General features: G+C 42.6%; 1 protein-coding gene across 3 annotated transcripts in view; it reads left to right on the top strand.

Moving 5' to 3' along the window:
* Positions 1 to 13,643, top strand: part of DPF3 (double PHD fingers 3) — a 276,138-nt gene that overhangs the window by 115,182 nt on the left and 147,313 nt on the right. For all 3 annotated transcript variants that reach the window (XR_008671183.2, XR_008671182.2, XM_019010025.4), the window contains exon 2: positions 7,923 to 8,083. Coding sequence is in view for 1 of the 3 variants with exons in the window: in XM_019010025.4 (XP_018865570.1) it covers positions 7,923 to 8,083 (161 nt within the window). In the remaining 2 variants the exon portion in view is untranslated. The remainder of the gene's footprint in view (positions 1 to 7,922; positions 8,084 to 13,643) is intronic.

Here is a 13,643-nt window from a genome sequence, read left to right as displayed (position 1 = left end):
CAAAGTGGCAGCAAGTACTGCACTTTGGGGAAGGAGAAAGGAATGGCTATTGATTGCAGACTTTTATGTCTGTGTGCCAGAGGTTCTAGCTTATTAAATTTTCTCAGGTCTGAAGTAGAGATTATATTACCCATATTGTGAGTAGTAGAATTTAGGCCCAGGGAGGGTAAGTAACTTGCTGAGGGTTGTGTAGCTATTAAGAGGTGGAGCTGGACTCAGACATGACCAATTCCAAGTCTTGATTTTCCACTTTACCCCAATACATAGTTTTTCTGGGAGCATCCCCAGCCCGGCAGAGGAACCTGGGCACCATTGGGCGCCATCTTGGGTTCTACACTGAGGAGTGAAAGACTGAACACTAAGTTTCAGGGAGAATTCCTTTTGCCAGGATGGGTAAGAGTAGGGCTATAGCGCTTGCAGTTAGGCCACCCAGTGCTGCAATGTCCCAGGTGCTGGGTGATGAGGGCTACAGGAGAGTGAATGCAGACATTCTCTCAATGTTTTTCTGAAGCTGCAAGTGGACAGCCATCCAGTTTAAATCGCCAGTCACAGACTCTGCAGACTGTGCACAAGCATGCCACATTAGCCTTCCTGCTCTAATTTAAATGCTCTAATTTAAATGCCTGCTGTAGGTGAGTGGAATGTGAGTTGTCAAATGCTATTCAATGGAGACTTACTGGGCACCTGTTATGTGCCGGGCTCTGTGCTGAACACTGCGGGTAAGTCAGCAAAAAGGCCAGGCGGGTATGCAGGAGTGCTGGGCTCCACCACTCCAGGGGGTGACCTTCATATTGACGCTGATGTGAATGGTACTTGCTGGAGTTGTTCAGCCTGAGTGTCTGTGTGCAGTGGCTCTGCAGATGTGGCCTCTGCCCTCATGGAGTTTATAGTCTAGTAGAGAAGACAAATACTAAACATTGAATTGAGTTGAAATTGATATTATAGTGTTATTATTGTTGTCTTTGTTAGAAGAAAAAATGAGGAAGGAAAGGGGATTGGAATCTCTCTCACCCGTCCTCCTTAGCCGTTTTTTGGGAAACATCCAGAAACACTTCCTCAGTCATGTCCAGCTGCTGTATTAAAACGGCATAGACTGGGTAGCTTAAACCGGAAGTCCCCAACCTTTCTGGCACCAGGGACTGGTTTCATGGAAGATCATTTTTCCACCGACTGGGGTGGGGGAGGGGATGGTTTGGGGATGATTCAAGTGCATTACATTTGTTGCGCACCTTATTTCTGTTATTATTACATTGTAATATGTAATGAAATAATTATACAACTCATTATAATGTAGAATCAGTGGGAGCTCTGAGCTTGTTTTCCTGCAACTAGACAGTCTCATCTGGGGTTGATGGGAGACAGTGACAGATCATCAAGCATTAGATTCTCATAAAGAGCGGGCAACCTAGATCCCTCACATGTGCAGTTCACAGTAGGGTTTGCACTTCTATGAGACTCTAGTGCTGCCGTTGATCTGACAGGAGGCAGAGCTCAGGCAGCAATGCTCACTTGTACCCCACAGCTCACCTCCTGCTGTGCCACCCAGTTCCTAACAGGCCATGGACTGGTACTGCTCTGTGGCCCAGGGGTTTGGGACCCCTGGCTTAAATAATTGTCTGTCACAGTTCTGGAGGCTGGGAAGTTCAAGATGAGGGTGCTAGCAGGGTCAGATTCCAGGTAAGCATCCTCCTTATAGCTCACATACAGCTGCCTTTTTGTGTCCTCTCATGGCAGAGATTGAGAGAGTGAGAGAGCTCGCTCATGTCTCTTCCTTATATGGGCCCTAATCCCATCATGAGGGCTCCATCCTCCTGACCTAATTACCTCCTGGATTAGGCCATTCTTGTATTGCTATAAAGAAATACCTGAGATTTGGTAATTTATCAAGAACAGGTTTAATTGGCTCATCGTTCTGCAGGCTGTACAGGAAGCACAGTGCTGGCATCTGCTTGGCTTCTGGGGAGCCCTCAGGAAACTTACAATCATGGCAGAAGGCAAAGGGGGAGGAGGCATGTCACATGACAAAAACAGGAGCAAGAGAGAGAGAGTCAGCAGGGAGGCACCACACACTTTTAAATGACCAGATCTTGCAAGAACTCACTTGCTATCACGAAGACAGCACCAAGCCATGAGGGATGTGCCCACATGATCTAAACACCTCCCACTAGGCCCCACCCCCAGAGCTGGGGATTACAATTCAACATGAGATTTGGGCAGGGGTAAATATCAAATGATATCACCTCCCAAAGGCTCCATCTCCAAACACCATCACATTGAGGGTTAGGCCTTCAACATGTGGATTTCTTCTGTGAGGAGGAACGACACAATTCAGTCTGTAACAAACACTAAACTTGGTCTTCTTTCAAGAGATGCATTAGGAACAGGACCACTTCAAGGAAAATAAAAACTTTCCCGCACCTTGCCAGATATTGCCCCCCGTGTGCCAGTTATTCTAAAAGACTAAATGGGAGACGGAGCTTTCCATGAACAGTTTGAGTTAAACATGTTTAAATGCAAATAGCAGGAAGTTAGCATATTGGTGTAGATGAGCTTTCATGTGTGTTTGTGGGCGGCTCTGGCGGTGTGAACAGCTGAGTGAGACAGCAGGAAAACTTGGTGCCCACAGTGAGGAAGAGGCGCCTCTGGGGGAAGGAGAGCCCCCAAAATCCTGCCACAGGCTAGGGCTTCTCTTCAGCTCTGCTTATCTCTGCTTCTGTGCACAGATAGTAGTGATGGGCCAAGGTCCTGTTTACACAGCAAAGGGGACTTGGGGCCACACAGGGGGAGTGGAGAGAAAGGACGACTTCCTGATAAATGAAATAACTCAGTTCCAGATGGTTTGAAGGCAAGGGGAGAGTCAAGGCCAAGTTGCTAGGGACAGGGAGGGCAGCATAGCCTCGGCCCCCACCCCCACCCCCGCCCCTGGGAGGATTGAGACTTGGGTGGGCGGGAGCAGGCTTCTGGCAGAAGATGAGAAACTTGCTACTGGACACACATTTCTGGTATGGCAGGACACCTGTCCTCAGGTCAGAGCACAGAACCAGAAAGACAGTGAAAGGGAGGAGCCCAGGTGTCTGGCTGGACCTGAGAGTGATCTGAGAAATTGGAGCAAGCAGGTGTGGTCTTGAGAGCAGGAGGTTGGAGGAAGAGGAGCAGAGGGTCTTAGAGGGGTTGTGATTGATGGGCTCTGAAAAATCACATTTGGAGCCTGGTTGGCAGTCACTTTGGAGAAGTCTCATCTTTCCCATTCTGAGTCTTCTTTGGCCCCCTGGAGTCCATCTCCACAGATAGGCTCAAGGAGGGTTGCTGGAAATCTCATGTAGAAACACTCAGCTCTCAGAGCTGGGATGGCTTCTCAATTCAGATGGGATCACAGAGGGACCTCCATCACTGACAAAGCCCCCTAGAACTAGGCAGCCAGCACTGCTGCAACCAGAATGCTGTCTGGGGAGCCTGGGGAGCCCAGCAATTTGTTCCCCTTGACTTTCCTATTTCTGATTGCAGCCTTGAGTAGCCTGAAGTCAGTTGTTGATAAGAACATCATTCTACCCTGCCTTGTGCCAGCTTCCTCTAGCCTAAGACATCAATCATCCGTTGGGGATCCAGCCCCCTCAGTTTGGTGCATGCAGGTGATGGCTGGGACTGTCCCATGTGTGATCCAACCCAGGGTACACTGGTCACCACTCCACAGATGAGTCATTTGCTGCCAGCCTTTCCCTGCTCCATCTGATGCCTTCAACTTTAATGTAAATGTCACTCCTGGGATCCCGTCATTGTGGGATTTTTTTTTTTTTTTTTTTTGGTAGAAATACCATGTAGGAAAGGACATTTGTCCTCTGCTGTTTAAATTGCTTTCTACGGGTTAGGGAGAACTAGTCATTGATTTTCTTCTAGAGAGCATAGCAAGCCCTGTGAAGATTTTGGCTAATTAACTTTTGGAGAAGTGCTTCTTGAATTTATCAGGGAGGTTGAAATCTCTTTTCTCCTCTTATATCTTGAAAAAGGCTTTAAATTTTGGTTCCGAATCTCTGCCAACACCTGGTCTGTTTAAAAGGACTTCCCTGGAGATGATGGTAGAGGGGCTGTTGAATGTCATGTTTTTGCAGCTTCGATCTTTAATACAGTTGTTCCAGTCCACAGAAAGTCTTTTCTGTTTACATAAGAGAGGTATCATTCACACAAAGATTATATTTAGAAATATACATTTTCCCCCAGCATGCTTGTAACTAATAACATTGCATGTTATGAAAGTAGAAAGTATTTAAGATGAAATTAATTTTCGCCCAGTGTGCCACTTTGTTTGACATTCTCGATCCAGTTGGTGTGGAGCACCAGTGTTGGCCAACCTCACTTTGCATTTTTAGCAAGTTCAGTTTCTTGTTCCTCTTGTCTGGATTGACGCTGTTGGAAGTGAGTTACTAGCATATTAGGACAAGTCCAATTTGGAATCCTACTATGTAGATTTCTTTTGTATTGGTTTCCAGAAATTTATTTTGAAAATGATCATCTCCAGTAGATGAGTTTTGCTATACAATTTTTCATTTTGTTTTTCTGGGGGGCCTGATTTTATGGGTTCTCTTTTCAGCAGAATTTCTGAGGTTGGGATAATTAACATCTTTTTTTTTTGGCAGTCTGTCAGAAGGTCCTGGGAAAACAGATTGCTGCTGTCACGTTGGACACCTCTCCGTCAAATGTTCTTGTCAGTTCTCTATCGATGTGGTATGGCTGCTTGCTGTTTCATGGGTGGGGGCTGGAGCATCCAGGACACCCTGAACAGCCTGGGTCATCTGGTCTGGGCCAAGCTGCCTGTGAAAGTTCTGTTCCACTGAGGTACATTGCCATAGCAGAAGGAAGCATTGAAGCTAGTGTGACACAAACACTTTGTAAAAAGTGGTTCTTTATTTTTGATCAATCTCATGATCCTTGTTACCAGCTTTGATTACATCAGCTTATGTGCCATTCAGTTTTATAGCATTGTAATGGGCTTTCATCTCCCCTCCCCAGTTCATTTCCAGCTGCGTGACTATTACAATTTGATTACAGTTTGGTTTTGCAACTGCCAGGACACTTTCTGAGCGTATTATGCCTTCCTTGTGAATGTGAAGATGTTCAGAGGTGAAAAAGGAGCAAAGGGTTTTTGTTTTGTTGTTTGTTTTTTTTTTGGATGCTTGTCAACAAGTAATTTCCAAAGGATGCCTCAGAAGCTTCCAGGGTTGTGTTTTCCCACAGTAAGATATTTGCTTTAAGCTCTTTGTTAGAACCTGACCCGTTGACTTTTTAAAAAGAGTATAGAAAAGTGCATTTAAAACTTTGCTTTCTAACAAGTGGTGATGAGAATGTGGAGTAGTTGGAACCCTTGTACACTGTTGGTAGAAATGGAAAATGGTACAGCTGTCATGAAAAACAGTATGGTGGTTCCTCAAAAAATGAAAACTAGAGCTACCATATGACTCAGCAATTCTACTCCTGGGTATATACCTAAAAGAATTGAAAGCAGGTTTTTTTTTTTTTTTTTTTTTTTTTTTTTTAGACAGAGTCTCACCCTGTCGCCCAGGCTGGAGTGCAGTGGCACAATCCCAACTCACCGCAACCTCTCCTGAGTTCAAGCGACTCTCCTGCCTCAGCCTCTTGAGTAGCTGGGATTACAGGCGTCTGCCACCAGGCCCAGCTAATTTTTGTATTTTTAGTAGAGACGGGGTGTCACCATGTTGGCCAGGCTGGTCTCGAACTCCTGACCTCAGGCGATCCACCCACCTCAGCCTCCCAAAGTGCTGGGATTACAGGCATGAGCCACTGCGTCCAGCCTGAAAGCAGGGTTTTGAAAAGATATTTGTATACTCATGTTCATAGCAGCATTATTCATAATAGCTAAAATGTGGAAGCAACCCAGATGTCCACTGACAGATGAATGGATAAGCAAAATGTGGTATATGCATACAATGGAATATTATTCTGACTTAAAAATATTATTCTGACTTAAAATATTATTCTGACTTAAAAAGGAAGGAAATTCTGACATATGCTATAACATAGGTTAACCTTGAGGATATTATGCTAAGTCAAATAAGCCAGTCACAAAAAGACAAATACTGTATGACTCCACTTTTATGAAGTACTTGGAGTAGTCAGAATCATAGAGATAGAAAGCAGAATGGTAGTTGCTGGAGATGGGGGCAGAGGCGGAACGGGGAGTTATTGTTTAATGGGTATAGTGTTTCGGTTTTGCAAGATGAAAACAGTTCGGGGAATGGATAGTAGTGGAGGTCGTACAACAGTATGCATGTGCTTAATGTCACTGAACCGTACACTTAAACTGTACACTTAAGATGGGAAATTTTATGTTATGTGTATTTTACCACAATTAAGAAATTGAGGCCAGGCATGGTGGCTCACGCCTGTAATCCCAGCACTTTGGGAGGCTGAGGCGGGTGGATCGCCTGAGGTCAGGAGTTTGAGACCAGCCTGACCAACATAGTGAAACCCTGTCTCTACTAAAAATATAAAAAATGAGCCGGGCATGGTGGCAGGTACCTATAATCCCAGCTACTCAGGAGGCTGAGGCAGGATAATCGTTTGAACCCAGGAGGTGGAGGTTGCAGTGAGCTGAGATCGCACCGTTGCACTCCAGCCTGGGCGACGGAGTGAGACTCCATCTCAAAAAAAAAAAAAAAAAAAAAACCCAAAAAACCCAACACCCCAATTTTGCTTTTTTTATTCCTCTAAATACTTTGGTTAAGAAATGATATTTTTAGAGACTTCCCCTCTCATTTTGGCTTTCTGAAATCTACAGAGAACCAAAACAAAAAGATATCATAATGTTGCTTCAGAATAAACACTTGATTCTCTCTTTTGCCCCTGTGACCTCTGTGGCTCCTTCCCTTCCTACTTCTTCTTCCCACACTCCACTCCTTTGTGCCCACTGCCCCCTGACCCCAGTAAGAGGCTTGAATTTACCTGGCATAAGTTATGTTATTACATTTGTATTTCTTTGAGGCATTTATTAACCTGTGCCTATGTTTTATTTGGTAGATATTTGATCTCATTGATTATTTTAGTGCTTTGCATTTGATCAATTATATCAATGCTCCATTTTTGGTCTTTGAAAAGGACACTACCTTAAAATTAGTAGCATCACCACGTGTCCAAAAATACCAAAGAGTCAGGAACGTAAAATATACTGTGCTTAATCAGATTCTCAGTCTAGCAAACCAGAAAGGTCTTTCTATTTGTTTTTTAAACTCCATGAGTTGAATTATTTTGAATTCAAAATTGTTGAATTCTGTTTGTTTTCTATCAGAAAGTTATTTTTCTTTAAGTAATATGGTTTTAAAAGATTGGTGCCTGTTCCTCTACACCCCCTTCTTCCTGCAATTTCCCTACTTTTATAGAATGTTTTTTCTGTCCTAGTTTTTGTTTATATGGAGTGTTTCTCTTCTGTTGTAATGGAAAACTGGGTATCTTTGCTGGTGATTTGGGTTCACCTAGAGTGCCTTTGCTGGTGACCTCTGAGAATAAAATGTAGCTAATATGAGTGAGGAGGTTCTAGAAGTGTGATGTCCTCTAGATTCCATGCAGAAGGTTGTTCCAGAGCTACTTGCCTTCTGGAGTGGGACCTCATGCTTCCTAGAACATGGACAGCTCTCTCTTACTGGTGGGTGATTCATCCTTGGAAGCCCATGCTCTTTGTTAAAGGAGTTTCTAAGTTGCCTGGTGGATTTGGGATAGAAAATAAAATCTGGTCAAGACCTGACATTGAGTTGCATTCTGCTCATTGGCAAGGCTCTTGGTGCTCATTGCCTTGGTCTTCATAACTGGGAGGTCTTCAGTCTTTCCAGGGAGGTGTGTTTCCCTCTGGGTGTGTTTCCCTCTGGGTGTGTTTCAGTCTTCCCTGGCCTCACCCCTTCACTCTCTGACTCTGGCAGGCTCGGGGACCAGTTCTACAAGGAAGCCATTGAGCACTGCCGGAGTTACAACTCACGGCTGTGTGCAGAGCGCAGCGTGCGTCTTCCCTTCCTGGACTCACAGACTGGGGTGGCCCAGAACAACTGCTACATCTGGATGGAGAAGAGGCACCGAGGCCCAGGTGAGCTGCGCCACTCCTGGGACATGCGCATGTGCAGGCTCCCAGTCTGGAGGGAGGAGGACCGCAGCTTGTCTGGGAAACCAGGCAGCCTGGGTAGGATCGGGGTGGGGCAAGCTGCACATGGGCCTCTGAGATACCTTAAAGAAACTCAGCTACTTTTATGGCTCCTGGCAGGTGTTTCGAGGAATGTGACAAGGATGGTGTGGGGCATTGAAGCCATGTGGCAGGGGTGGGGTGGGGTGGGGTGGGGTGGGGAGTGAAAGAGCTAAAGGTGTTTATCCCAAAAAAGGCAAGACTGAGGACATGACAGCAATCTTCATCTTTTACCTTTGGGTGTTGGTTACAAGCCGGAAATCTGCCATTAGATCTGGGTGTGAGGCTTACCTTTGTCACCAAACTTCTGTCCCTCAGGTTCCTCATCTGTAAAATGTGAATAATAATAGTACTTACCACATAAGATTTCGTCTGAATTAAATGAGACAATTTATAAAAACTCTTAAATGAGTTTAGCACATAGCAAGTATGTGCTTCCAAAATGCTGGGTATTATTATTATTATTGTTATTATTATTTTTTTTGAGATGGACTCTTGCTGTGTTGCCCAGGCTGGAGTGCAGTGGTGCAATCTCGACTCACCGCCTCCCGGGTTCAAGTGATTCTCATGCCTCAGCCTCCTGAGTCGCTGGGATTACAGGCGTGCGCCACCACACCCAGCTAGTTTTTGTATTTTTAGTAGAGACGGGGTTTCACCATGTTGGTCAGGCTGGTCTTGAACTCCTGATCTCATGATCTGCCCGCCTGGGCCTCCCATAGTGCTGGGATTACAGGCGTGAGCCACTGCACCTGGCCTATTATTATTGATATTACTGTTATTACTACAGCTACAGTGACACTAGTCTTCTAGGCTGCAAAGAACAGAATAAAGACCTTTTTATTAGGGAGACAGCTACAGGAATGTGATTTTTCTGGCTCTGCCTGGATATGTTTTTAAAAATGTTTCATTTGGAAAAATTTCACCTTCATATAAAACTGAAGACAATAGTAAAACACATCCCCATGTAGCCCTGCTTCAACAATGTTCAACTCATGGTCAATGTGTTTCATCTATACGCACTCCTTACTTTCCTCCCTGACCTCATTTTATTTTGAAGCAAATCCACAAAAGCACGTGATTTCATCTGTAAATATTTTGTTATGTATCTCTAAATGGTAAAGAACTTAAACAAACAAACAAACCCACAATCACTATCAGAGCTTAAAGAATTAGCAATAAGACTTTAATATCATCAAATATTTGGCCAACATTCATTTTTCCCCTTGTAGTTTAAATCAGGATCCAAATGGGAACCCTACATTGCAACTGGTTAATGTGTCTTTTAACATCTCTGGGTTTCTCTCTGTCTCTGCCTCTCTCTCTTTCCTCCTTGCATGTTACTTGTTGAAGACACTGGGTTGCTTACGCTGTAGGGTTTCCCAGAAGGATTTGGTTGCGTTCCCACGGTGTTATTCCTGTGAATTGGTAGTTAGGTCTAGAGATTTACTCAGGTTCCATTTTTTTTTGGTAAGAACAACTCCTAAGTGGTAGTGTGTACTTTCATCAAGAGGCTCATACAGTCTGGTTACCTCTTTTACTGATGTTGGCAGCCCTTCATGATAATTGCCTAGATTCTTTATCCCATTAAGGGTTGCAAAAAGTTAATATTCAATCCAGGAGTATCATTATATCTTCATTTGTTAGCTCTACAACTTCTATAAAGAAAAACATTCCCTCATTAAAATTTTAGTTATTGTGAGATACAGTTCACATATGAAAGGCAGGATAAATGACTTTTTTCCCCTCTATTTACCACTTTTCAAAATAATGAGTTGGTTCCCTAGCATTCTTCAAAGACGATCCATATAATAATAATTATTTTTTTGAATACCACCAGGAACTCACAGATTTAAACATATTTGATGTATTTTAATCCAGTGTAGCTATTATTCTTATGAGGCTTATATTGCCTCATCTCTGGCCATTCAGGATTCTGGCCAGTGCTGGTGTGTTTTTTTTTTTTGAGATGGAGTCTCACTCAGTAGCCAGGCTGGAGTGCAGTGGCATGATCTCGGCTCACTGCAACCTCTGCCTCCCGGGTTCAAGCGATTCTCCTGCCTCAGCCTCCCGAGTAGCTGGGACTACAGGCACATGCCACCACACCCAGCTAATTTTTGTATTTTTAGTAGAGATGGGGTTTCACCATGTTGGCCAGGATTGTCTTGATCTCTTGACCTCATGATCCGCCTGCCTCGGCCTCCCAAAGTGCTGGGATTACAGGCGTAAGCCACCGTGCCCGGCCCAGTGCTGGTGTTTTGAAACAACCCCAGTAGTTTCTGATGGCCTTCTTGCCATCCTAATATTAGGATGAAATATTTCAAGCTCATCCTGTACACTTCCTCCTCTCCAGGCCTGAAATCAGCTATTTCTTGAAGAAATCCTGGCTCCTGTTTGTAGGAAATGTTACTTAGAGACCGCAGTGCTGTTCATTGCTCCTGGCTTGGTCATTGTTTCTAGGCCTTATCAGTGACTAGAACTAAGAAATAGTATTCATTTGTTTTTTTCTTTTTCTTTTTAAGAGAAAATACATTATGAAATTATGTTGATACATCCCATTCAATTCAGATTTAAACAGTTTTTACTTAAGTATCTTAATTCTGTATCTCCTTTCTCCTACACCAAAAAATCCTAGAAATGATATTGATGTAATTACTTATTTGCTTTATTTTACACACACACACACACACACACACAGACACACACAGTATCAGAATAACAAACAATATGACTATTAACAATAAGATTACTGAAAAAGGTTTAAGATATTTTCTTTTTTTTGCAAGTCTTTTTGTCCTTAGGGTATATTCCATTAAACATGTGCAGCCAAATTACTCTCCTTTAAGGTCACTGAAATAGTTCCTCTGTGTGGTTGTGCCACTAACTCAATACACAGTTGGATTTATTTGTTTCATTTTGCTTTCACTTATCAGGGTTTGCTTTTTGAGTGGGGAGGGGATTCATATAATTTCTTCTTTATTAAATCAACTTTTCATCTTGAAATAATTAATAATTGCAATTGTGACTGTATTTGCAATTTGCAGTTGCAAATATAATAGAGATCCCCTATCTTCTTCATCCAGTTTCCTCCAAGATTAATACATCTTACAATATCAAAACCAAAAAACTGACATTGCTAAAATGTGTATATGTAGCTCTATGCCATTTTATCACACGTCTAGATTTGTGTAACCACTTCTACAATCAAGATACAAAACTATTCTATTACTACCCAACACTCTCATTATTTAAATCCTTTTACCCTCCTACCTTTATAATATAGTTGTCTTAAACATTTCCTTTACAAACATTGAAAACCATACCAGTGTTATAATTTTTACTTCAACCATCAAACATAATTTAGAAAACGTAAGAGAAGCGTTTATTGTATTTACTCATATTTTTACTCCGTTGTTTTTCTTACTTACTGACGTTCCAAGATTCCTTCTTTTAGCATTTACTTTCTGATGTAGTACTTTCTTTAGCCATTCTTTTAGAGTAAATCTGATGGTAACAACTTCTTAGTTTTCCTTCAGTGGAGAATGTCTTGATTTTGCCATCATTCCTGGAGGATATTTTTGCTGGATATAAAATTCTGAGTTGATAGTCCTTTTATTTTAGCAGTTGAAAAAGGTTTTGCCACTTCTTTCTGATGGTTAGTGATGAGAAATCTGCTGTCATTTAAATGCTTTTTTCCCTTATAAGTAAGGTGTCATTTCTCTCTCATTGTTTTCAAGTTTTTTCTTTGTTTTTAGTTTCAGAAACGTGATTTTGATGTGTTTTGGCATAGATTTTTTGGGTTTATTCTGTTTGAGTTTACTCAGCTTCTTCAACCTGTGGGTTTATGGGTTTTTTTTTTTTTGCCAAATTTGGGAATTTTTCAGCCATTATTTCTTTGAATACTTCTTCAGTTCAACCCTCTTTCCCCTCTCCTTCTTGGACTTCAACAACACAAATGTTAGATCTTTTGTTATAGTCCCATAAGTCCCTGAGGCTGTGTTCATTTATTTTTAAAATTCTTCTCTCTGTTGCTCAGCTTGGGTGATTTCTATAGTTCTCTCTTCAAGTTCACTGCTTCTTTATTCTGTCCTCTGCCTTCTGCTGTTAAGCCAATCCATTGAGAGCTTTTTTATTTTTTGTTACGATTTTTTTCAGTTTTCAAATTTCTATTTGGTTCTTCATATTTTCTGTTACTTTGCTGAATGTGTTTTATGTGTTCATAATTGCTCGTTGAAACACTTTTAATGATGGCTGCTTTAAGATCCTTGTCAGATAATTCTAACATTTTTGTTATTTTCTTGTTGGTGTCTGTGTCTTTCCTCATTTGAGATTTTCCTGGTTCTTCAAAGATGAGTGGTTTTGACTGAATCTTGGACATTTTGGCTGTTATGTTATGAGACTCTAGATATTATTTAAATCTTCTATATTAGCAGGTCTCCTTTCAAGCTATGCTAGTAGGCGAGGCAAGGCTCCCCTTATCACTGTCAGATGGATGTGGAAATCCAGCTTCTCTACTTGGCTTCTGTTGACATCCTCTTTAACAGGGGAAGAACACCTTGTTGTTGCTGAGTGGAGGTGGGAGTTCAGGCTCCCCACTAGGCCTCTACTGGTATTATCCTACTTGGGAGGAGGAGGGCCTCTACTGATACCACAAGGCACCAGCTCTTCCCTTGGCCTTCTCTGACACCACCCCAGCAAAGCTATTGGGATGCCTGCTTGTCTTGCTAGGCTGGTCCTTTCCTGGTTCTCTGGCTAGAGAGAGCAGGATTTTCTTGAGGTCTTTTTTGGTCTTCATTTGTTGGTGTTTCTGGGTTATCAGCTTTTCCAGAATCCAGTCCAGGATATATGAGGCATAAAGGAGACCCAAGATTGGGCTGGACACAGGCTCATGCCTGTAATCCCAGCACTTTGGGAGGCCAAAGGAGGAGGATTGCTTGAGCTCAGGAGTTCGAAACTAGCCTAAGCAACATAGTGAGACCTTGTCTCTATAGAAATTTAAAAAATTATCCACGTGTGTTGGTGCGTGCCTGTAGTCCCAGCTACTTGGGAGGCTGAGGTGGGAGGATTGCTCAAGCCCAGGAGTTTGAGGCTGCAGTGAGCCAGGATTGTGCCATTGCACTCCAGCCCAGGCTACAGAGTGATACTTTGTCTCAATAAATAGCTAGCTAGCTAGATAGTTAGACAGCTAGATAGACAGGTAGATAGGTAAAATAATACCCAGGGAGCTCACCACCCACCCTGTTGTTTCTCAGGTCCCAAAGTCCCTAGCTGGTCTGACTGGTTCCCTTCATCTTTCGGTTATTTCTTATGTCTGTTCTATGAATAATGTCCAGGATATTTAGTTGTGCTTAGTGAGAGTAATATAAAAAAGTGTATCTATTTCATCTTTCCAGAAGCAGAAGTCCCTGAGATTGCCTTGTTATTAAAAAAGTTTAACAGCTTTATTGAAGTATAATTACATACAATAAAT

Source organism: Gorilla gorilla, chromosome 15, assembly GCF_029281585.2.
Source record: "Gorilla gorilla gorilla isolate KB3781 chromosome 15, NHGRI_mGorGor1-v2.1_pri, whole genome shotgun sequence".
NCBI classification, from domain to species: domain Eukaryota; kingdom Metazoa; phylum Chordata; class Mammalia; order Primates; family Hominidae; genus Gorilla; species Gorilla gorilla.
The sequence above is the reverse complement of the archived record's forward strand: the minus strand, read 5'-3'. Positions and strand labels throughout refer to the sequence as shown.